This window comes from Helianthus annuus, chromosome 15 (genome assembly GCF_002127325.2).
Source record: "Helianthus annuus cultivar XRQ/B chromosome 15, HanXRQr2.0-SUNRISE, whole genome shotgun sequence".
NCBI lineage: Eukaryota > Viridiplantae > Streptophyta > Magnoliopsida > Asterales > Asteraceae > Helianthus > Helianthus annuus.
Genome location: NC_035447.2, coordinates 94,416,948 through 94,442,841, shown reverse-complemented (window position 1 = coordinate 94,442,841; position 25,894 = coordinate 94,416,948). Strand labels below are relative to the sequence as shown.

The window sequence follows — 25,894 nt, the reverse complement described above, 5'->3', positions numbered from 1 at the left end:
TTGGAACATGTTCTTATACTTATTACCAAGTTATATTAATGTTCAAACAGGTTACATGCAACCTACATTGCTAATTATGCATTAATTTGAAATTAAGCATTCTGTTGACTTTTTATGATTAACTTTGACTCGACAATTGACATGCTTAGAGTGGGAATCTGGAAACACCCTTTTAAGGATTTGTTACCCACTTAATTACCTTCCTAAAGGTACCTTTAATTCGTGATTTGACAGAGCACATTATGATTAATCACGAAGTCAAACCTTAATTACGACGGTTTGACTTTTACTTAATTAACTAAGTTAGAATGGATTAAAGGAGGTTAAGGACACTTACAAGAGTCCTAAGAAGGATTATGGAGCCTAAGAAAATGGGTTGCTGACCAGGGAAGCTCCAGAGAGTCTTGAACCAATGTTCCAAGTGAGCAAGTGCCAAATGATCACACTCAAGTCCCTTATATAGTGAACTAGGAGCCTTAGGATCTTGCCAAGATAGTCTAGGGTAGTTAGGAGATGATCCCAGGTGTCCCTAAAGGCCTAAAAACTGCCTAGCAAGCCCATAGATTCGAAATGTTACAATTTATGTCGGTTAAACAGGTTAAACAGGCAGCTGTCCAAAAGCTGCTGCCAGTGACGGTCTTACGGACCGTAAGCTTGAGGCCTTACGGTCCGTAAGGACCTCTTGCGGACCGTAAGCTAAAGGGGTTACGGTCCGTAACCGACCTTACTGAAACAGGTTCAGGTGCCCTCCTTACGGACCGTAAGCCTAAGGCTTTGCGGTCCGTAACCGATGGCCAGAGGACAAAACTTGTGAATTTTTAAGTCTTGACCATGCATTCAACTAACTCCGAAACATGCCTTCTCTTTTCAGTTTGTGGGCCATCTTGACCAGCCATTGCATGCCTAACTTGCTCTTACATGTTCCCCATTCAATTCAACTTATGAGGGCCTTGAAAATTTGACGGAGATTTCCAAGAATGAGTCTTGGATTCTCATAGAAGTTGACCAAGGAATAATTAACTATATTAATTCTTATTTACAAGAATTTCATTTAGATTAGAAGTAGTAACAACCTATAATTCCAAAGTCCTTGATAAAGATGCAACTTTATTTATTTGAGTTCAACCGGTTATCATATGAGATGATCATTAATTGATTTAAGGATCTTGGGATTCATAAAAAATTTGGGTCGCTCAGAGGTGATTTAATAACGTGTCGCCCTTGAGTCGTTCAGAGGTATTTTAAATAACATGACGCCCTTTTTATTGGAAATCCTACCACACATCTTTTTATTGAATCCGGTTTCTCTGACACGTCTGTCACACATGACACGTGTCTTTATTCTAATGGACAGGAATTTTCGAGGTGTTACATCCTCCCTCCTTTACCCTCCGGCTATAAATAGGACCCTTCATCATTCAAGTTCAGGATCTTTTCACACTCTATACTCACTCTATACACACACTGTTTATTTCTCTCAGAACAGTACTTATTCTCACACCGGAGCCTGGTTAAGAGGGAAATCCCCCTTCTCCCCCTCTTAACGAGACTGACGGCGGTTACTGTTTTGCAGGTTTCGAGCCATTGTCGCGAGTAAGGAAAGAGGTTGAACCCATAGAAGAAATAACCCCATCGGTTAACCTTGGTGTTAATCGGTGTTTCATCATTGGCGCCATCCGCTTTTTGCAAAACCAATTTCATCTCTTTTCTTTCTTGAAAAACACTCGTCTTAAATGGCTGAACAAAATCCCTCACACCCAGTCGATCGAGAAGTTTCTTCCTTCGAACTCGTTTCGGACACAGCACACGTCCAAAGGGGTCAAAGGAACGAAATCATCCAAGAGGAACAGATGAACAATGATTTTCCTGCTATCTTCGGAAGTGCATCCAGGGTTGCTAGCCAAACCACAACTGGACCCACTTTCCAAACTCCAACCAGGATCATCACTCAAACAACAAACGGAGTCGCTTTTCAAACTCCAACGGGGGTGTTGCACCAAACACCTCCACCAATGCAGACACCAAGCCATGGAGCTGGCCCCTCAGCTCCATCGGAACAAGCACAACTCAATTTTTCTGCACTCTTAGGGCTACCCGAAAGAAAAACTCTGGCTTCCTGGTATGCCGAACAAATGGCATCCATAAACCTCGTTTACTCGCAGCTCAACGCACAGCAAGCTCTGCTCCAAGCACAAGCTAACCAGTCAGCATTTGTAACCCCACAACCAAGGTCTATGAGTACACACACAACTCAGCAGACTAACGCATGGAACCTACGTCCGGAGAAAGGACCAGTGCAAAATGTCAGAAGACCAAGCGCGCATGACACGCGCGACACTTACGGCGAAACAGAAAGCAACTTTGTACAACATTCCAACTTGCAAAGGAGGCCGATCCAAACCCGTTTAGGCGCGCGCAACATGAATACAGAATGGGATGAAGAAGAAGACGACCCAACATACAAAGGGGAAACCACAGTGTTCAGCGGACTCCATCCAGAGCACGAAGCATACAAGCCGTCCAAACGCGCGGGGTATAACCCAAAAGCAGAGCATGATTACACCTTAAGCTATCGTCCAGAAGACATGGCTGAGAATTCAAAATTCATCAGAGAAATCGCCTGCGCCGCCATCGACAAAACGAAACTACCACACAACGTGGGTACATACAACGGGCTGACAGACCCAGATGACCACCTCCAAGTTTTTAATGGCGCAGGAGCAACAGGTGGATGGAACTTGCCAACTTGGTGCCACCTGTTCGCACAAACATTCGTCGGCGCAGCGTGCATATGCTTCGACAGCCTACCAGCAGGAAAAATCAAGTCGTGGATTGACTTCCGAGAGAAGTTCCTAGCACACTTCTCCCAGCAGCGAAGACAAGCCAGAGATCCCGGCGATTGTTTAAACATATGGAGAAAAGATCACGAAAGTGTGGAAGACTTCATTACAAGGTATAACAAAGAATGTTTAGAAATCGGAGACGTAGGCGAAAAGATGATGCGCGCACATTTTATGAGGGCGGTCAAGTGTGACGATTTAGTCAAAAGAATCAAAGGGCGAGACGGAGGACCCAAAGATAGGGAAACCTTCATAGAGGCGGCAAAAACCATTGCGCAGACCGACAGACAGTTGACCGGTGACGATCACCGTCAACGCGCACATAACCACAATGACCGACATAACCGAAGGGGCAGGAGCCAGCCATGGAAGGCTTCCGGCCATAGAGAAAGAAGCCCAACAAGGGAAGATGCGCGCCACACAATCAACCAAATAGCTCACCGAAAGGAAGTGAAACGAGAAAATAGGGAAAAACAGTGGACGCCACTGACAAAAACCCCCTCTGAAGTGTTAGCTACCGAAAATCACCAGTTCAAACCAACCCTACATATGCGCAACAAGAGGGGTCAAGATCCAAATCTTTTCTGTGAATTTCACAAAGATATGGGCCACCTAACGGACGATTGTTTCAGTTTAAAGCAAGAAATCGAAAGGGCCCTGAGAGATGGAAAGCTCACTCACTTGGTAAAAGGCGGAAAGCGCGACTACCGCCAAATCCAAAGAAGAGACGAAGGGCCAGATAACAAAAAACTCAGGAAGTTGGAAACCCACATGGTACAGGGAGGTCCACGAAGACCAAGGAAAAATTACAACAAGCGCACGCAGGATGATTCATGGCGCGAGAAGCAAGTTAATTTCCCAGTTGTTAGAGGAGGCCCGAGGGAAAAACGACCAATAGTCATTCCGGGTGTGATTGGCCACTACCAGACAGACTACATCTTCATCGACCCGGGGAGCACTGCGGATATCATATACGAACAATGCTTCAATCAATTTGATCAGGAGGACAAGGCGCGCTTGGAACCAGTTGATTACCCACTAACCGGGTTCTGCAACGAAGCCGTCTTTCCCCTGGGACAGATATCATTCCCGGTGTTACTTTTAGATGGAAGAAATTCAAGAACAGAAGAAGTCACATTCATGGTGTTACCAGCACACTCAAGACATGACATCCTCCTAGGAAGAGAATCCCAAGGAGACTTCAGTATGATATGCTCTGCACCACATTCAGCTGTTGGATTCCCCACAGAAACAGGCATTGCACTGATATACGCGAGCAAAGAAATCTTAGCAACAGATGAGATCAGGCCCACAAAAACAAGCAAGCCAGCACCGCGCACAGAAGCCGAAAAATGGGTATTAAACAGCACATACCCAGAACAAACAGTTACCCTAGGACCTGCGATGTCCGATTTAACGTGCGCGACGCTCAAAAAGTTGTTGCATGAAAACATGGACGTGTTCGCCTGGACACCTGCTGATATGGTTGGTGTTCCACGGCATATAGCAGAACATCGTTTAAATGTCTCAGAAGAAGCAAAGCCAGTGGTACACGCCAAGCGCCACTTGGGGGACATAAAGCACGATGCCATAAAAGAACAGGTACTGGAATTGCTAAATGCGGGAATCATTAGAGAAGTCAGATACCAAACATGGGTGGCAAGCCCAGTGATGGTAAAGAAACCAAATGGCAGCTGGAGAATGTGCGTCGACTACAAAGATCTAAACAAGGCATGTCCGCGCGACTGCTACGCCTTACCAGACATAGACGAAAAAATCGATTCTCTAGCAACATTCAGGTGGAAATGCTTTCTTGACTGCTACAAGGGGTATCACCAGGTTCAAATGGCTGTCCAAGATGAGGATAAAACCGCATTCCGCACACCGACAGGGCTATACTGTTACACTAAAATGCCTTTCGGCCTAAAGAATGCAGTCGCAACATACCAAAGATTGATGAACGAAACGTTCAGTGATGCTATCGGCAAGTACATAGAAGTGTACATGGATGATTTAGTGATTATGAGCAAGGAAGAGAGCACGATGCTGGCGAACATCCAAAAAACTTTCAACACGCTACGCAGCGTGAGTATCAAGCTGAACCCAGCAAAGTGCTCATTCGGAATGGAAGAAGGAAAGTTCTTAGGCTTCATCGTCACAAAAGATGGTTTTAAGGTGAATCCAGAAAAAGTCCAAGCCATAGAAAGGATGCCTTCTCCGTCAAACATCAAAGACATGCAAAAATTAGCAGGGCGACTAGCCGCGCTCAATCGTTTCCTAGCTAATCATGCTGCAAAGTCCTTTCCGTTCATCAAAACCTAGCGCAATTGTATGAAGAAAAGCCAGTTTCAGTGGACTCCGGAAGCAGAGAGCGCGTTCCGCGAGATGAAAGATTGCCTCATCAAACTGCCAACACTAACCGCACCAAACAAAGGGGAACCTTTGGTACTCTACCTATCAGCTTCCGATAGGGCAGTCGGAGCAGTCTTACTTGTCGATCGTCAAGGTACCCAGACACCGGTCTACTATGTGTCACGAACCTTGACCGACCCAGAAACCCGGTATGCCATCATGGAAAAGCTAGTCCTTGCACTGATTCATGCTTCAAGACGGCTGCGCAGATACTTTGCCAATCACGTCATCCATGTGCTAACAAACTACAACATTGGCAACATCCTTGCAAGGCCAGAAATATCAGGAAGACTAGCCAAATGGGCGATAGAACTGGGAGGTCACAATGTGGTTTTCAGACCACGACCATCAATCAAAGGCCAAGTCTTGGCAGATTTTATGACAGAAGTTCCAGATGACAAAGATAGAGAATGTAAAGCAATGGAAAAAGCTGAGAAAAAGCAAACAGAAGAGCCATGGTTGTTATACACCGACGGCGCGTCTAACGAAGACGGAGCAGGCGCAGGGCTAAGGCTGGTAAGCCCCGACAAACATGAATTCACGTACGCCATACGCCTGGATTTTAAAAGTACAAACAACGAAGCTGAGTATGAAGCTTTCCTGGCTGGCTTACGGTTGGCGATCAAAATGAGGGTCCGACACATCAAATCGCATGTGGACTCCATACTAGTAGGAGGGCAAGTCAACGGCCAATACGAAGCCAAGGGAGATGTAATGGCACTCTATCTCAGCCAAGCAAAAACGTTGCTACAAACCTTCTATTCCTACAAGGTGCACCACATAAACAGAAGCGAGAACAAGCCAGCAGACGTGCTGAGGAAACTCGCATCAACAAGTTTTCAACACCTAGCCAAGGATGTGCGCATAGAAGTTTTGAGCAACCCATCCGTTCCACTCAGAGAAGTAAGCGTCATCCAAACAGGGACAACTTCTTGGATGACCCCAATAATCATGTACCTTCAATCAGGAATTCTCCCGGAAAACAAAGCAGAGGCAAGAAAAATCCAATACAAGGCCGAACACTATCAGATGGCCGACGGAATCTTATACAGGAAGTCATACCTAGGCCCGTTGCTAAGATACGTAGACGCCAAAGACGTAAGCTACTTAATCCGGGAAGTTAATGAAGGAATTTGTGGTATACATGCCGGGCCTCGAATGGTGGTGGCAAAAGTGATGAACGCCGGGTACTACTGGCCCGGGATGCATTTAGACGCTGTAAAAGAGTTGAGGAAGTGCAGTGGATGCCAGAGACACGCGCCCAAGACCATGCGCCTCAAAAACAAACTAGTATCAGTCACAACCGCATGGCCCTTTCAACAATGGGGCATAGACATGGTCGGTCCTTTCCCGGAAGCACCAGGGGCGGTTAAATTCATAATAGTCGCAGTCGACTATTTCACCAAGTGGGTAGAGGCGAAAGCACTTGCATCAACCACATCAACAGTCGTCAAGCGATTCATATGGGAACAAATCATATGCCGTTTTGGCCTACCTCTCAGAATCATCACCGATAACGGAACAAACTTCGCAGCAGACGACCTCGAACGATGGTTCAAAGAATTACACATCGAGCACACCTTCTCTTCGGTTGCGCACCCGCAAGGGAATGGTCAAGTAGAGAAAGTCAACAAAAGCATCGTTGATGGTATCAAGGCAAGGCTAGGCGAGAAAAGAAGAGGGTGGGTGGATGAACTACCCAGCATATTGTGGGCCCATAGGACAATGCCAAAGACAAGAAACGGTGAAACACCGTTCAGCTTAGTCTATGGGTCTGAGGCAGTCATCCCAGCAGAAATAGGGCTGCCATCTCCAAGAATGCTCTCCATGAACTTAATCAACAATGAAGAAGAAAGGAGGATTGATCTCGACCTCCTAGAAGAACGGAGAGAGATGGCAGCAATCAATGAGGCCAAGTACAAAACGAAGCTGGAAAAATATTACAACTCCAGAGCCCGAGTCTGCACTTTCAACCCGGGAGACTACGTCCTAAGAGACAATGAAGCTTCCAACGCAGAAAAGCCCGGAAAACTGGCCCATAAATCGGAAGGCCCATATGTCATCGATGCAGTACTCGGCAAGGGAGCCTACAAACTACGCACCATCAACGACAAAGAGGTTCCACGAACCTGGAACGCTCAGCAACTTAAAATGTGCTACATGTAAAACAACTATGTAACCGCAAAGGCCGAATCGCCAACACATTTACTATAATACAAGAAGTGTTTGGCTACTTTTATTTCATGCAAATTTCTTGTCACAACAGCATTTATTACTTTGGGCATACACGAAAACATCAATGGCTCGACCATAGGAAACGTTGTAGACCTCCAAGGCTCGTCACAACCAAGTGCACAGCCGGGTCGGAAACACAACCAAAGCCTACAAAACACCAAAACAAAACTTCGTGCCCACATAAACACGAAAATGTCGATAGCAAGGTAACTAAACATTGTAATGCTCCCAAGGCTGAACACAGCTGAGCTCACACAATAACCTGCAACTCGATCACTTCGTAGTCACAAATCAACGTGCGCATAAGAACGACAGAATAAAACGTTGTAGGTAAACACAACATCACCTGTCAGCGCCATCATTCATTCGTGACACCTAATCAAAGTAATTACACATGCACATATTATGACAATAACAAAATTTGCATAACCAAAGCTAGGTAACAACATAGACAAATGATATACCAAAACCCAGAAGAGTAGTTGTCCGTAAACATAACAAGTAAAATAAAGCGAAATTGTTTGAACAGGTTATCAAAATTACAAGGCCGCCCCAGGCCATACGCGGCTCGCAGACCGGAATCCACCATTTAAGAATGGCTGGTACCAGCACCTCCTGCCGCATCCGCACCATCTCCAAGAGCCTTCTTTAACCTAGAAACACCATCAGCTTTCTTGGCTAACTTTTCTGCAGCCTTCACAACAGCAAACTCCAAGGATGTGAACGCCTTCCGTTTCGTAGCATAGTTACCATCACAATCTTCCTTGTAAAGTTCAAAATGGTGATCTTTTTCCTTGTTAGCAACCGCAACCTTACCCTCGGAATAACCATATTTTCGACCACTATTGTATCCCGCCTGTCCCAATTCATACATGTAAGTGGCAAGCTCCGGGGAATTCACAATACGATCAGCAAGCTGCACAAAGCAAACCCTAGGATCAAAAAGACATTACCAAATACAACAAAGATGAAAAGAAGGAAAGCTTACCAAGGATACACCACGAGAAAGCAACCATTTACTGTCAGCAGATGCCTCCTCAGCAAGGAGTTCAGAAGCTCGACACTCGGCAGTCTTCTCGTCAAGAAGGCGCTGTACAGCCTCACACTCAGACGCCTTCTGCTGTGCAAGGAGCTCCAACTTATCAATCCGGTCAACATACTCTTTCTCCTTCTTCTCAGCTGCCAGACGCGCCTGGTTAGCTTCTTCTGCTAACTCCTTCTTTTCATTTGACAAGCGTATAACCGCATCACGTTGAGATTGCATCTCAGCATTGGTACGCTCACACGCGGCTTCCCAGTCTTTTTGTTTTTGAACATTCACTTGTTTTTGTTCCTCAAGTTTCCGCTCGGCATCAGCAACTCTCCACTGTAACCCTTTCTTTTCAGCATTAAACTTCTCTCTCTCCTCAACCAACGCCCTCTTCGCATTCTCAAACTCTACTGTCTCCTCCCCCATCAATTGCCATTCGCGCAGAATCTCTTGAGAAGTGGCAAAGAAATTAACCCCAGCATGGACATGGTCATCCAACAACTCAAACCGATCACGCCTCTTTTGAAACATTCTTTCTGCAGGGGGGAGAGACAGAGAGAAAAATTCACGACAATTAGCCAAGTCACTCATCCGGGAACCTTGAGTCAGATTCCACCGAGGAACGTGCGGCAAATCATCGCAAGCAGGATTGCGTGTCTCCCACAAATCAGCTTGAACCTTCTCAAACTGAGGGCTATGAACAACACCGGAGGTGGCACCATCACCTCCCGGAACACGCTTGGTATAGATCGTTTGGCGCGGAGTAGTCTCACTAGACTCCAACTCAGTCTCCAAACCCTTACCCTTACCTTTATCCCTAGCAACATCACCACCACCTTCACCTACAGTCTCAGCAACAATCTCAGCCAGCTTCTCCTTCTCCCCAGCTCCACGCGGAGGGGTTAACTCAACTGTCCTTTCAGGTGGAGAGGCAGGGGGAGTAATCTGTGAGATATCAATCTTACGCGGTTTCTTGCCAGTCTTGATTTCTATCATAAAATAACCTCAACAGTCAGAAAGAACCCGAAGAAACATTAAAGAAAAATGCAACTATAAAATTATTACCAGGAGGGGCAGAAGCAGCAAAAATCTCTTCCAAAAGATTCCCGCGGTTCTCACTAAAAATACCCATGTCAATTTAGACTCCGAAGGCGCAGGAAAAGCCTCCTTGTGAAGCTTAGCCTTCTTCGCCGCATGAAGTGAAGCAGCCTGCTCATCGAGTTTGCGTTTTTTCTCTTCAAGAGCTTTTTTCTTCATGTGCTCAGTCAAAGTAGCGCGGTTGTCCGGATCGGACTCGCGCGGTCTCTCACCAATTCCTAGACCAGACAACGTGTCAGAGACAACCACATAATCTAGACAAGGAAGAATAGGGGGTCGCTTACGAGAAGTACCAGAAACTCGGCCCTCCGCCTTTTCCTTTCCCCTCTCAGATTTATCAGCCTTTGTTTTTCTTCTTGTCTCCAACTGAGCAGAAGGATCAACAGGCATCTCTGCATCAGCAGCATCATCAACAACCTCATGCACAGGTTCTGCAGCATCACCTCACGCGGTACCTGCACGCGCACAACGAGAAGTTAAACCTTCAGGGGTTTGGTCAGAACTCCCACTCGAAAGAATAACGACCTCCTGTCGAACCAGATCGACAGGGTCATCCCCAACATCTTCACCTAAAACATCGTTGGCATATCTACTCAGGCTTTCATCAGTTGGGTGCAAGAAACGACCCCGGATTTGGTCTAACCATGTTGGTTTCCCATCCTCTTGAATAGCTTCAACCATAGCACCCGCCGCCTTCGGGTCCAAAACATTTATCAAGCTATAGCCAAGTGCAAAAAGACAAGAAGATAAGGGAAAACACATAAAAAACATAATAAAACACAAGGAAGAATAATTCAGAAATAACTTATGAAAGTAACACACATTTGCCCTGATGGCTATAAACCGGTTGACCTAGAGGATGCTTCGGCACCCACAGCAAACTCATTCCGGCACCAACCAAAGCCATCTCCTCCAACTGAGAAATGGCAGTCGCTTTGTGTGTTACCTTTCTGTACCAATCTTGGGCAGCATAATCTCCCATGACATCAACTTTTGGAATCCCTTGGCTCACCTGCCGATAAGGCATATCTATCGGAATTACACCACGACGGACGTAGAAGAATTTTTGCTTCCAGTCGTGCAGGCTTTTCAACGGAACGAAACACACCGGAGCAACACTAGTCCGCGCTTGAAATGAATAAAACCCACTGGTATACGTAACGCTATAAAAGACGTTGAACATCTCAAACGTCGGCTCAATGCGGTAAGCCCTGCAAACATACTCGAAATGAGTAATACGTGGAAGCCCAATCGCGTTGATCTGTGAAATGTGTAACCCATAACCCCTCAAGACGGAGGCAGTAAACTTCGTAATCGGTAACCTAAAACTACCCTCTCGAAAAAAGGCAGCATACAAAGTGATATAACCAGGAGGAGCATCCAAGGCGGTGGATCCAGGAGGGGGATACTGGGCTCCCCACTTGGGACGAAAAGCCATCCCCTGAACAAGATTCATGAACTCTTCCTCCTTCCATCCAATGACTGCCTGGTCAGGACCAGGAGGAGCCCTCCCCTTATATTTTCTCTTTTTCTGGGTAGGATTCGTACCAGACATGATGAAGACAACGAAGGTTCAAAGAAATACTCGAAGTAAAGAAAGAAGGAAACGAAAGAAAGGGAGAAAACCTAACTTGAGAAATTCGAAAAGTAAAGAAGAGGGAGAAACCGTCTCCTATTTATACCCATCGCATTTAATGCGATGGGTAAGGAACCGTCAGAGCCCAAGAAAAGCAAACAATGAGGGAGTGACACGTCAGAAGAGAGAGAAGACGTCAGCTCTTTTTCGGGAAGCATGGGTAACAGGGCCGGCTGACATGACAGAAAGTAACTGAAAAAACACATGTTCGCCTCCGATAAGACAGGGATGTCAGATAGTCACACCAAACGCTTCCCCAAGACCACCAAACTTCCATCAGAAGGAAACAACAAGGAGTCAAAACCCATGCACCATGCGTCCATTTGGCTCACTTTTTACAAAGGGCCAAAACCCATGCGCCATGCGTCCATTTGGCTCACTTTTTACAAAGGCCCAAACCCATGCGCCATGCGTCCATTTGGCTCAATTTTTAAAAAAGGGCCAAAACCCATGCGCCATGCGTCCATTTGGCTCACTTTTTACAAAGGGCCAAAACCCATGCGCCATGCGTCCATTTGGCTCACTTTTTACAAAGGGCCAAAACCCATGCGCCATGCGTCCACTTGGCTCAATTTTTACAAAGGGCCAAAACCCATGCGCCATGCGTCCATTTGGCTCACTTTTTACAAAGGGTCAAAACCCTTGCGCCATGCGTCCATTTGGCTCACTTTTTACAAAGGGCCAAAACCCGTGCGCCATGCGTCCATTTGGCTCATTTTTTATAAAGTACCAAGACCTGCGCGCGGCGCGTCCATTTGGTTCAAATCTTTCTTTCAAATCACCAAAACCCACGCATTGCAAAAACCACTATTCTCATATGTCCAGAATCCCTCCTAGACGATCAACTCAACTAGAAGACACACTGGACTGGGGGGACTTGAAGAGGTATGGTCCCAATTCCCTGCCTACATGGCAGGGACCACACCACTTTTTGAGCATACTTGGCGACCACATCAGCAAAACAATCCAGAAGCTTCTAGAAACTTCTGGAAGATCCGCAGGTGGCACCAAAGATGCTCTACCAGACATAAAGGACAACACGTGTCACCACTCGCAGGGCGCCACGTAGGCCTGCGACAAATCAGGTGGCAGAACTGACGACATCAGTACAAGGTTTCAAACATGAGCAAATGTAAGCGCGCCACGTGTACTACTACACCAGCCACACAGAGCAGACCAAGAGGATATTCCCATTTGTCGGACAGCTGGCGCGCACCTACAGCTGGCTCAGCTGCTCCTCCCTCCTTTACCCTCCGACTATAAATAAGATCCTTCATCATTCAGGTTCAGGATCTTTTCACACTCTATACTCACTCTATACACACACTGTTTATTTATCTCAGAACAGTACTTATTCTCACGCCGGAGCCTGGCTAAGAGGGAAATCCCCCTTCTCCCCCTCTTAACTAGACTGACGGCGGTTACTGTTTTGCAGGTTTCGAGCCATTGTCGCGAGTAAGGAAAGAGGTTGAACCCATAGAAGAAATAACCCTATCGGTTAACCTTGGTGTTAATCGGTGTTTCATCAGGGCCAAAGAATGTAGTTTTTCATTATTAGATTAGAACAAAGAATAAACGAAAAACAAACACTAAAACCGATAAAAAAAGCATTACCGTAAAACTTCTCTTGTTTAATTTAGGGATAATTTATAGATATAACCAATAAAAAAAGCATTACCGTAAAACTTCTCTTGTTTAATTTAGGGATAATTTATAGAAAACTACCTTCGTATATCCGTTGGTTTGGGCTGAAACTGACAAAAACCAAAAATTCCCTTGGGATGGAAATCTTGCTCATAGATTAGCAACGATTATCGTAGAAAAAAAAAGGGTAACTTTATCAAACTTATTGTATATTTTTTTTTTGAATTGTAAAATTCTTTAGGCAAAAGATCAAATACAAATAAACTTAACATACTAAATAGACAAATTAAAGGAAAAGTAAAAAAGACAAGGTGACATTTTTGTAATTACCACTATCAAAGTTACTATAAAAACGTGAACTCAACCAAAAATACCTAAAAAACACAATTTTTTTAATATTTTTTTTTAAAAAATCGCTACATTTTGTTACAATTTTTTTTGCTACTAAAAGTAGCGATTTTTTTATAAAAAATATAAAAAAAAATTTATTTTGTGTGTTTTTTTTTAGATTTTTTTAGGTTTTGTAGGGTTTAGTTTTTAGTATTTTAGCTTGGGTGGGGTGGGGTGGGGGGTTTAGGTTTTTGAGGGGTGGGGGAGGGGGGTTTAGGTTTTTTGGGTGGGGGGGGGGTTTAGGTTTTTTTTAGTGTTTTTTTTTTTGAGGGGGGGGGGCTTAGTTTTTTTTTGGGTTTTTTTTAGATACATTTGTAGAGTAACTTTGATAGTTATAGATAATTACAAAAATGTCACCTTGTCTTTTTGAGTTTTCCTTTAATTTGTATGTTTAGTATGTTAAGATTATTTATACAAGAACCCCAATTTCTTTAATCCCTGTCGTCCATGGAACTTGAACCCAAGACCTTCCACTTCCCAACCTAGGTGTTTTAAAGGCTTTGCCTTTATCAATGGACCACCATCCCATTCTTCAAACTTATTGTATATGGTTTATTGATTTTAAACAAAATTTAGTTAACTTTTGTTTTGAAATTATGAACGTACCAAAAAGTCATAACAAAAACCACAATATTCCTCGGTTTGACTTATGAAGCTCAGGGTAGACTCTTGGTGTATCACCAAGTAGCTTCTTCATATTATACCCGGCCACCATTAGTCCATTACAAACATCAACACTTTCATCGTTATTCCATTGTGCACAAGCATGAATTTATTTCAAACTTATGATTTACTTATCTTATTTTCATTAACAGTAACACCAACCACAATAGCCGTGGCAGGTTTTCCAAGATACGCTTGGCATGGGTGTAATGATATGCGGTAACGTCAGAATTCCATACCCTTTTGGAATCGGTGCCGATTGTTATGTCAACAGATGGTACATCGTTGATTGTAACTCCTCGACGCCATATCTACCTGCACTTAACCAGTTAGAAATTTTGAGTGTAAACACGGAAAATCAAACAGTCACTGTTAACACTCCAAAGATCTCTGATTGTCAGAACCAAGTTCTTAATAGCAATCAAACCATAAGCACGGATCTTGGTAGGAGTCCCTTCCTGTTTTCCAAAGCACACAATAAATTTGTTTTCGAGGGGTGTGGTAATGCTGTCCTGATGGATAACAGAAGTCAACTACTCAGCGGGTGTTCAACCAATTGTCACATTGACAGTCGTAGCGAGAGAAACAACTGTTTTGGCACCAGTTGTTGCCAAAACACAATTCCTCATTATCTCAAGTCGTATACTATTAACATAACTAGGCAGGATGGAGATGAGGGAGCCTGTGGGTCTGCCTTTTTGGCGGATGAAAGTTCATATGTTTTAGAGGACAACAGCTCGTTTATTCCAATATCACTTCTTTGGACCCTATCAAAAAATGATACTAATCAAGCAAGGTGCTCTATCCCACTTATAGTTGAGGTAGATCTGGGTAATGGTAATACAATGACGTCTTGGAAATGTCCCTCACTTCGAATTTATCCAATTTCTTACAGGGAAGCAGGCAACCCTTATGTCTACGATGGACTCGATGGTATGCAATTCTATGGATAGTTAGTATTTACTTACTTAAATCTATGCATTTACTTCTTTCTCTTCCGTACATGATCTTAGCTACAGAAGAGTGTGCAATGTGCGAGGAAGGAGGAAACGACTGTTACTATGACACAACATATGATGCTGATGGCTTATTCAAAGTGAGATTCAGGTGTATCCCGGATACTCCTTTCAGTTATAACAAACCAGGAAAAACATCTTTGGGTTTTATTCTAGGTATGCCTACTCTCTGTGTTCTTTCATCAGACTGTATTTAGGCCTACCATCTCCCTAACTTGTAAGCCCATTTTTTAACTATACTAATGCAGATAGCAATAAACATATAAATTAGACAGTGATATGTAGTTCACAGAGTCCAGAAAATCACATTATCCAATAATGCTGAATTTCAAAAATTATAGTTTGGTTATTTGATGAGGTTAATGTGTTATGGTTGTTTTAATTGGGTCTAGTCAAATACAATGATTTAAAGTTGCATATTTTTAAAGGTGTTATACTTTTCTATTTGATAAATTAGGATGTTTGTTGAAAGTATATTTTTTCAAGAGTATTTAGAAATCACTAATGAAAATATCGAAAAGTTTAGAATGGTTGCTAACTTTCCCTTTTGAATTGCTTCATCACTCAGGTCTTAGCATAAGCATAGGTGTACTCTTTGTTGTGGCAACCAGCTATTTGTTGTACAAATTGATCAAGAAAACAAAAGATACGATACGAAGAAAGAAGTTTTTCAAACGCAATGGTGGTTTACTCTTGAAACAACAACAAGAAGTTAACCAGTCTTTAGTTGATAAAACCATACTTTTCACATCACATGAGTTGGAAAAGGCCACAGATAACTTTACCGAGAATAGATTTTGGGCCGAGGAGGTCAAGGTACGGTTTATAAAGGGATGTTGGTGGATGGAAGGATTGTGGCGGTTAAGAAATCAAAAGTAGTTGATGAAAGTCAATTAGAGCAGTTCATTAATGAGGTGGTTATTCTTTCCCAAGTCAATCATAGGAATGTGGTCAAATTATTGGGATGTTGCCTAGAGACAGATGTTCCTTTGCTAGTTTCAGAATTCATTCCAAATGGTACTTTGTATGATCATCTTCACAACAAGACCGACGAGTTCCCAATATCTTTGAACGTGAGATTACAAATAGCTACTGAGGTTGCAGGAGCACTTTCTTACTTGCATTCAACAACTTCCATTCCTATATACCACAGGGACATCAAGACTACCAACGTACTTTTGGATGACAAATACAGGGCCAAAGTTTCTGACTTTGGAACTTCAAGGTTTGTAGCAATTGATCAAACTCATTTGACTACCTTAGTTGAAGGGACATTTGGCTACCTAGATCCCGAGTATTTCCAATCTAGTCAATTCACTGAAAAGAGTGATGTTTATAGCTTTGGAGTTGTTTTAGTTGAACTCTTGATCGGAGAAAAGCCAATTTCCTTAACTAGATTTGGTGAACATAAAAATCTAGCTACACACTTTATGTTGGCTATGGAAGAAGGAAATGTTATGTCTATTTTTGATTCAGTGGTGATTAAAGAGGGCATGAGAGATGTGCTTTTGGTAATAGCCAACATTAACATACATGTTTGAACATTGAACCAAATGATTAAATTTATTCCAATCACTGATTACAACTTTGCATGCATGAAACAAACTCCACCTCAGCCTGAGCTCACAGTATTTGCTCGTACAGGAAGACAAGTGGTGAAAGAGCTAACAAAACAGTACAGGGTACTGTTCAATTTATAGGCACGAGCAAACCTCTGAAGCATCTTGGCTGACGTCACCATGAAAGTGACATCTAACCTCCTAATAACCTAAAACTACTGATCTAATACAAACGCTGCTAAGCTAACTACTGGTTACAATTCATTACAAAGGAAAGACTAAACTACTGCTATATCCTTCCACTGTTGTGACTCCAGCAATACTTTGTTTCTTCAGCAGTGCTTGACCCATAACAGTAGATTGATCATCAGTGCTTTAGTCTTCATCAGTCTTTAACTTGATCAGCAGTTGTAAGGCACCAGCTGTTGTAAAGGATCAGTGGATGAAGGTCATCAGATGTTAGAACCATTTTCAAAGGGAGAGAATGTAAACATAACATCTGCTTATTTTGGATCCACTGATCTGATCCGGTTTTGGCTTTAATCAACTGTTCCTCTGGTAGGGTTCAATCCAAATAATCTCCCCCTAGAACAGATGATGCCAAAACCCTTCATTATTGTAGATCTTTATTGTCTCATCAGCAGTTCCCTTATTTGGCCTTTAAGTTGTAACTCAAAGTCCAGGGCATCTGTGTCATCCTCATCCCTGCACAGTGGAAGATCAAGGAGATCCTGCAGATCTTCAACACCCAGGCCTAATGCTTGTTCCCTTGATATTTTCTTCACTTCACCACTGGATTTGATCACAGTCAATACGTGGGACTGTTTTTCAGTTTTCCACTTTAGTATTTTTGAATCCAGTGGGTTTCTTGGGAGAGGTTTTATTGCAGATGAGTTTGGAGATGGTGGCCCGGTTATAACTGGTTCAGCAGTAGTTGGAGTTTGTGCAGATTAAAGTCTTTCTATAATCATTCTTTTAACTCCTTCTTTGACAAGGTAATCCCCTGATTCTTTATCTGCTGCTGTGGGTGGAGCAATGGATCTTTTGAACTGTTGCTTTTGTGGCACAGCTGAAAACACTGTTTCAGGGTAATCAGGCTTTTGTGGAATGTCAGGATTTTTCTTCCTTAGTTCTTCCAGCCTTTGGTAACTTGCCCTGACCTTGTCTTCTTTCCACCTTGTTACTTGATTTCTTGATCCAAAATCAGCAGTAATAAGTTCCCCTTTCATTCTCTTCAGCTCTAGCACCTTGTCTGGTACATTCTTCAAATACTTTGACCAAACAGGAGGAGTGTGTTTGACTTTGTTCTTATTCATCTTTTCAATCCTTTCTAACTCCTCTTTGAGTTCACCCACTGTCCATTCTTTATATTGAGCTTTGTCACCTTTATACCTTTTGAAGGCTATAATGTGCTCAACATAATGTTTCTTCAAGGTTTCATCATCTCTTTCTGACAACTGTTGACAGAGATTCTTTGCAAACCTTTCCAAGGCACTGACTTGTGAAAGCGGGAATTGATAATGTCTTTGAATTTCCTTGTCAGATTTTCCTTGTGTGTCTCTTTTAGAAATATCCTCTGTCTGTTGGGCTTTTATCTTCAAATATTCTTCAATATTATTTGGCCTTGGATATCCTTGGGCAGATGGTAGGTCTCTTTTAGCAGGGTCATCTTCAGAATAAAAAGATTTGATCTCTTATCTGACTGCTATAAGTTCTAAAGGAAATTGGACACCTGCAGGAGTGATGGCAGTGTTTGGCTTTTGAATTTGGGCTGAAGAGAGAGGAATAGGGTTAGGAATAGGTACAAGAGGCAGTGGTTGTATGGTTGTTTGTGGTGGTGAAGAATAATCATCTTTCAAAATCATCCTTCTCCTTTTTGGTTTAGGAGAGGCTGGTGGTGTTTTGGATGGTTGTGAAGTGGTGATTTGAGTGGTGGTTATTGTAGTGGAAGGTGGCTGACTAACAACTGTTGAAACAACTGGTGTTTCAACCACTGTTGTCATTACAACTGATGATGTGTCATCAGCTGTCTTCTGCTTTTTGGCAGGAGGTGGGGGTGGTGATGAAGTTGTTTTTGGTGGTGAGGTGGTTTTTGGTGGTGATGGTATTTTTGGTGGGGCAGTGGTTGAAGTGGGAGCAGTGATTGTAGTTGAAATGGTGGTTGTAGGGTTAACAACTGCTGAATCCACTAAAGTACCAACAGTTGTTGATACAGCAGGTGTTACTACAGCTATTGTTTTTGGAGATTGATGTGTGGAGCTTTTAGGAGGTTTGGGAGTATGTTTTGTGGATCTGGATGGTGTATGTTTGGGTTCCCTCACTTTTCTAGTGGGATTCTTTCTTTTTGGCTCAGGATTTTTATCATCCTTTGGCTCAGAAGTACCCTGCTCATTCAGTTCCATGAAAACTCTCTTCTCCTGTTCAAACCTGGCTTTATCCTTTGCCTCTAAATCCCTTTTTACCCTTGCTTGTGCATCAGCAATGGCATTAGTGGTTACATCAATCTTTTTGGTACCATCTGGCAAGGGAATGTCTGCAAGCATGCTTGACTTGTCTGGTTCAATATACAGCCCATCTTCATATCCCTTCTTTTTGAACTGCTTTAATTTCTCCCCCTTTTTGGCATTATTTGTTGGGGGGTTATCCACAAATATGATAGAGGGAGGAGCAGTGCCAGTGATGTTCAATAAATGGGCCTTGATAGCCTTGATATCAGCCTGGGTGTCTTTAAACCTTGCCTCCATGAGATTTCTGATCTTTTGAACTTGTATCTCATGTTGTTGATCAGCTAACTCTCTTTGATGATGGAGCAGAGGTTGAAACAAACTCCACAGCTCATCTGTAGTAGGAGCAGATGATGGAGCAGCTGTTGGAGTTCGTGCAGCAGTGGGTGGTACCTTTTGAACCTTCAACAACTGTTGCAGCAAGTCTTTGATTTCTACAACAGAAGTATCTAGTTTGTTAACTCTAGCCGTCAATTATTGGTACATTAAACCATCACCCAACTTAATGGGATCATCTGATTTCCCACATTCAGTGGTTGTAACACTGGTTGACTCAGGGAATGTATTCCAAAAGTCATCCACTGATGCCCCTTTTTCTTGGAACTGGGGACTTCTTCCTTCAGCTGGGGTGACCACTTTTAGTGAACCAGTAAAAACTAGATACACCATGGTTTCTAAAGAAGGAATTGCCTTCAAGGAAGTCGGATTGATGGAACTACTGTCCAAGTGCAAACTAGTGGGTTCAACACTTGTAGTAGCTACTTCACTTGAACTACCACCAAGAGTTACTTGTAACTCAAGGGGTGTAACCTCCTTAGGTGTTGTTGGTGGGTTAGCAATGATTGAAACACCAGACCCAGTCACTTGTTGAGGTATGTTCTCATTTACAGGTGAGTGAGAAGGACTGGTTTGTGTCTGGTTCAAATCAAGAGCATCCAACAAGAGTTTTATTTGTGGGGGAATTGTGGCAGTGGGTATGGGTGTAGAAAGCGAATTTGCCCCGGGCAGTGGGCTGTGGATGATGGAAGCAAGTGATTCCAGAGCATCATATTGTGGTGTCCCTATTCTTACAACGTTTTCTTTTTGAGAAGAAGCAGGAGGAGTTTGAGGCATGGGTTGAGATCTTTCTACCATCTGCTGTGAGGAAGTAGCAGCAGTGGTTTCTGGTGACTTTTGTGTTGTCACTGGCAGTTGCTCTGGGTTCTCATCTTCCAGAGTTGCCTTTTTTGTTTTAGGTTTGGGGGCTTTTGTGTTTTCTTTTGTCTTGGCTTTTTGGTGGTTTTAGGTGTAGGTTACACCGCAGTTGTTTTGCTGCTATGATCACCTAGAGCAGTGGGCTCAGCAGCAGGTGCCTGAGGAGCAGTGGTAGCTGCTAAATTCTGCTCAGGAGCCTCTGCTTTTGTTTTGGAAGGTTTTGATAATCTTGTAAAAGTTTCAGCTGTTAAGCTGTTTATTTGAAAAGGTTCACCCTGGATAAGGACATTAGCATCTTCCTTTCCAAATTTCTTTTGAAAATAAAAGCTTAGGAACCTTGGAAATAATAAAAATGATTTTTTATCAACATTTTTCACCAAATCATCAAAGATCTCCTGAGAGTAGTTAAAATTTTCTTTATGTAAAATAGCATAACCCAGGTATTGGATCTTCAATGGTATTTCATTAAAAGCAGTTGTCTTATTTGAAACACACATCAAGAGGGTATGAAATAAAAATCTTGGTGCAGGAGGAAAACTACCTTTTTGTAAGGTGTCCATTTTCATTTCTTCAGCATACCTCCTCTCAATAAAATCAGTTTGATACTCGATTTTGGGAAAAGAAGTTTTACCTTGCAGATCATCGAGTTTAAATACTTCTGAAATGGATTGTGGTGTGATTTTGACTGTTTTACCCTTTATTGAGGAATTGATGGCTATGACTGTCTCACCTTGAGATTCAAGTGTGGCATTCTTCCAAAATTCTCTCTGGGTTTTTAGATAAATCGGAGCATCAGCAGTCAACAAAGTTTTGTACTTTGAAGACGAAAGAGCATCAATGATGGAATCGAAAGTTTCGGTGTGAGTGGGTTTTGTGAGTAGACACAAGTAATTGTGAGGAGCTTTGTTTTGAATTTCGATGGATTTTTTAGTGGATTTCTCAGATGATGAAGACGGTGATTTAGCCATTTTGAGGAAGAAGATTGATGAATGATTTGGCGGAAAAGGATGATAACTGCCTTGAGAAAAGAATTTTGAATTCGATTCGACAGTAAAAACCCTGTTTGGGGGTTTTAATCAGGGTTTTCTAGTGGAAAAAGTGAATGCTGACGTGGCAGCAGTTACAAAAGATCTGACCGCTATGTACTGTCCACGTGCCAACCTCTGACGAATACTGGAGGACAGGTGTTTTATCGAAACCACTGATGGAACAAGATCAGTGGTTGCAACGGTTAGAATGAAAGCAGTGGTGACTTTAACTATCAGTGGATAGCCTGTCAGTGGATAAAACACTGATTTTGAACAACAGTGATTACCAAGGAGATGAGAGAACAGAGGTTGACTTTCAGCAGTGGACAACCTTTTAGCAGAACAGATGTTTGAAACAAAACAGTGGTTATGGCAGACTTTTAAGGATTTTAATGAAAATTTCATTTTTAGCTATTTTTAAGGATGGATTTTTGATTTTTTGAAAACATTTTAATGCTTTTATTCATAGAAAAACATGATTTTGCCTGTTATTCCATGTTCAGCATGCCAATCCTAGAGATCAAGTTTTCAAAGGTGGATGTGTCTAATGCTTTGGTTAGCACATCTGCCAGCTGATCTTTAGCTGGAACATGGTGCAGAGAAACCAAATATTTTTCATAGCAATCCCTCATAAAGTGTTGTCTGATATCAATGTGGTTGGTGGTTGAATGGGAAACTGGATTTTTGATGATATTTTCTGCTGCCTGACTGTCCAACATGAGTGGTGTCTTTAGGGCAGTGATACCAAAATCCAACAACTGATTTTGAAGCCAAAGCAGTTAGGCTGTACAGCTTGCAGCAACTATATACTCTGCCTCAGTAGTGGATGTGGAAATAGCTGCTTGCTTTTTTGCTTTGCCAAGACACTAAGCAATTGCCTAGGAATTGGCACCCTCCTGAAGTGGCTTACTTGTCTTGTCACATCCAGCAAAGTCGCTATATGAGAAACCTGAAAGCTTGATATTTCCATCAGCTGGATACCAGATACCAAGTGTGGGAGCACCTTTTAGGTATATGAATATCCTTTTTACAGCAATAAGGTTTGACTTTCTATGGGCTGATTGGGATCTTGCACAGACACATGTTGCAAACATGATGTCTGGCCTAGATGCATTTAGGTACAATAAAGACCTAATCATGCTTCTATATAGAGTTTGATCAACCAAATCATCCTTTTCATCAGACATAACTATTTTATTTGTTGCAATGGGTGTACTGCATGGTTTACAATCATCCATCTCAAATTTCTTTAAAAGTTCTTTGGCATATTTTCCTTGATGGATGAAAGTTCCATTTTGCAGTTGCCTTACTTGGAGACCAAGAAAGCACTGGAGTTCACCCATTGCACTCAATTCAAACTCAGCTGTCATGAGATGCCTAAACTCTTCACACATTTTATTACATGTTCTTCCAAAAATGATGTCATCCACATAAATCTGGATAATCATCAAGTCTTTCCCTCTCTATTTCAAAATAATGTTTTATCTATTTTACCTCTTGTGAAACCAATGGAAAGTAGAAAAGTGGAAAAAGTTTCATACCAGGGTCTTGGTGCTTGTTTCAGGCCATACAAAGCTTTATTTAGCTTGTAGACATGATCTGGATTAAATGGATCCTCAAAACCTGGAGGTTGACAAACATAAATCTGTTCTTGAATCTTACCATAGAGGAATGCACATTTGATATCCATTTGATACACCTTGATGTTGTGGTTGACAGCAAAGGCCAGGAATAGTCTGATAGCTTCTAATCTTGCTACAGGGGCAAATGTTTCATAATAGTCAATGCCCTCTTCCTGTCTGAACCCTTGAACCACAAGCCTGGCTTTATTCTTGACAACAATACCCCTTTCATCAGTTTTGTTTTTGAAGACCCACTTTGTGCCAATAGGACTCACACCCTCTGGCAATGGTACAAGCTCCCAAACTTGTTGTCTTCTAAACTGTTGGAGCTCCTCTTGCATGGCTTCTACCCAGCTGTTGTCTTTTAGTGCCTCTTGGTACTTGACTGGCTAATGGAAAGATAGGAAGCCAGCAAAAAGAGAAATGTTATGGGATTGACTTCTTGTGAGCACCCCTTCATTGATGTTGCCAATGATTTGGTCAGGTGGATGAGATTTCAAGAAGATCAGATCTCCTTGGTATGGAACAATGGCATTTGATGGTGAAGCCTGCAGAAGTGAATCATCTGAGCTAACCACTGCTGGTGACTTTGATGATCCAGCAGTGGCTTCAAATGGTGGTGGAATAGGAGGTAATGGTGTGGACACATGCTGACTTTTATCCACTGTTTGGGGACTTTTGTCAACAGTGTTTGATGATGTGAAAGCAGGGGTTGATGGGCTACTTTGGTCAACAACTGTTGAGGTAGCAGTGGTTGAACTTTGACAACTGTTTTGAACATCTGTTGCTCTACCATTTGATGCAGACTTTTGTTGTGGAATGATAACTTCATATCCAAAGTCTGATGGAGAATTTTCTGATGGACCTGCATTGTTAGTCTTGACAGCAACACTTTCAAATGTGAATTTATCAAGATCAAATAATTCTGCAGGATTTGCTGGGATTTTCATTGATGAAAGTTCATTGAAGTTTACATTCAAAGTCTCTTCCACTGTCTTAGTCCCTGTGTTAAACACTTTGTAGGCCTTAGCAGTGGTTGAGTATCATAGATGATAACCACAATCAATTTTAGCTGCAAACTTTGAGATAGAATTTTCTAAGTTTAAAATGAAACATGGGCAGCCAAAAACTTTGAAATATGAAATCAATGGCTTTATTTTATACAACAGTTCATAAGCAGTCTTTTGATGTCTAGGGTTGATTAAAAACTCTGTTCTGGACATAGCAAGCAGTGTTTACTGCCTCTACCCAGAAAGTTAATGGCAAACCTGAATCAGCAAGCATGGTTCTGGCAGCCTCAATCAAAGTCCTGTTCTTTCTTTCAACAACCCCATTTTGCTCTGGTGTCCTTGGAATACTGTACTGTCTTACAATACCTTTTGACACACAGAAATCATCTAACTCCTTGTTTCTGAACTCTGTGCCATTGTCACTCCTAAAGATTTTTACTGGAAGATCAAACTGCTTTTCAACCTGTGTAACAAAGTCTTGTTGAATGCCTGCAATCTCATCTTTGGAATGTAAGAAGTAAGTCCATGTAAACCTAGAAAAGCCATCAACAATACCAGGCAATATCTTTTCTTCCTAAGACTCATGACTTTAACTGGGCCAAACGAATCCATATGAAGCATTTGCAAACACTTGGTTGTTTTGGACTCTTCAATTGATTTGTATGAGCTTTTATGTTGTTTTCCTTTTAGACAGGAAACACAATGCTCAGGACAGGTGAACAGTTTTTGAGGTAAGCCTCTTACTAACCACGGTTTGGATATAGCAGTGATTGTCTTGAGATTTGTGTGCCCTAATCTCCTGTGCCATAATTCTGTCTCTTTGTTAGAGGCAGCTAAGAACAGACAGGCATCAGTCCTGGGGCTCTCTTTTGACATATCAACTTCATAAACATTGCCACTTCCTTGAGCAACAAGTTGAGTTTTTCCATTTTTTATTATTTCTTCAATCTTTTTAACCATTTCTGGTCCAACAATCCTACAACAATCCTTTGTGAAGAATGAGCCATATCCCTTATCACTCATTTGTAAGACACTCAGGAGGTTGAATTTTAGATTGTCTATTAGATTGACATTTTCAAATTTGACATTACCAGACTTACTGTACCAGACCCCAGAACCTTCTCTTTACTATTATTACCAAAGGATATATCACCCCCTCCATGGATTTTGAAATCTTTGAGTAGGGCTCTACATCCTGTCATGTGCCTGGAGCCTCCACTATCTACATACCAAAGGCTATCTAAGCATGTAGAAGCTCCCTGCACATGAAGTAAAAGGATTAGTTCATTAGGGTCTCCAAAGCAAATAAGGCTTTAGATGGGATCTCAACAGTGTCTGTGTTTTGTTCAGGTGGATGGACAGTGGTTAGCTCAGGGGTTTGAAGATTTTTGGGAATGTTTTTCTCTAACCACTGCTGGGGGTCTTGCCCAATGATCTGCTGATACCCAAAAGGATGCCTATTCACTCTTGGTTTAGAAGGATTTTTGTAAACCTCATAAACATGTGGGATCCTTTGGTATGGTGGTTGACCTTTACCTCTTCGGTATTGGTTGGTAGGGGGTGTATCAGTTACCTGAACATCTCTTTTAACAGAGGTTTGGTTCAGCTGTTTTGTAACAGCTGTTTGAACTGGCACAAACAATGGTTGATTCTTGGTGAAGTTGACAAATGATGTTGATGAACTCAATGATGTTTTTGCAGTGTGCTCATTCTTTTTTACATAAAAGAATTTGAGATACACACATTCCTGAGTTTTGTGGTTTGATTTACCATAGATGGTGCAGCTCTCAGCAGGTACAATAACACTTGTTTTGTTGATATCATAAGCTTTTAGATGAAAACAGTCTTTTGTTAGATGATTCTTCTTTTCACAGAAATCACAGAACAGGTTTTTAACTTTTTCTCTTCTTTTCTTCTTCTCAGACTCCTTAGCAAGAGAGTTTTGAACCACTGTTGGGATGTCTTTGAGAGGAATGACCTTTGCTTTAGGAGCTTTTACACCATCAGTGGTTG

The 25,894-nt window shown here is 42.3% G+C and overlaps 1 protein-coding gene and 1 pseudogene across 1 annotated transcript; both read left to right on the top strand.

Moving 5' to 3' along the window:
* Nucleotides 1-5,171: 5,171 nt before the first annotated feature.
* LOC110913907 lies at nucleotides 5,172-7,418 on the top strand. The gene is made up of 2 exons (XM_022158724.1): nucleotides 5,172-7,024; nucleotides 7,205-7,418. Exons 1-2 carry the CDS (start codon nucleotides 5,172-5,174, stop codon nucleotides 7,416-7,418), a joined length of 2,067 nt encoding a protein of 688 aa, XP_022014416.1.
* A 6,698-nt stretch (nucleotides 7,419-14,116) lies between these two features.
* On the top strand, nucleotides 14,117-16,505 carry LOC110913906 (annotated as a pseudogene).
* The last annotated feature ends 9,389 nt before the right edge of the window (nucleotides 16,506-25,894 follow it).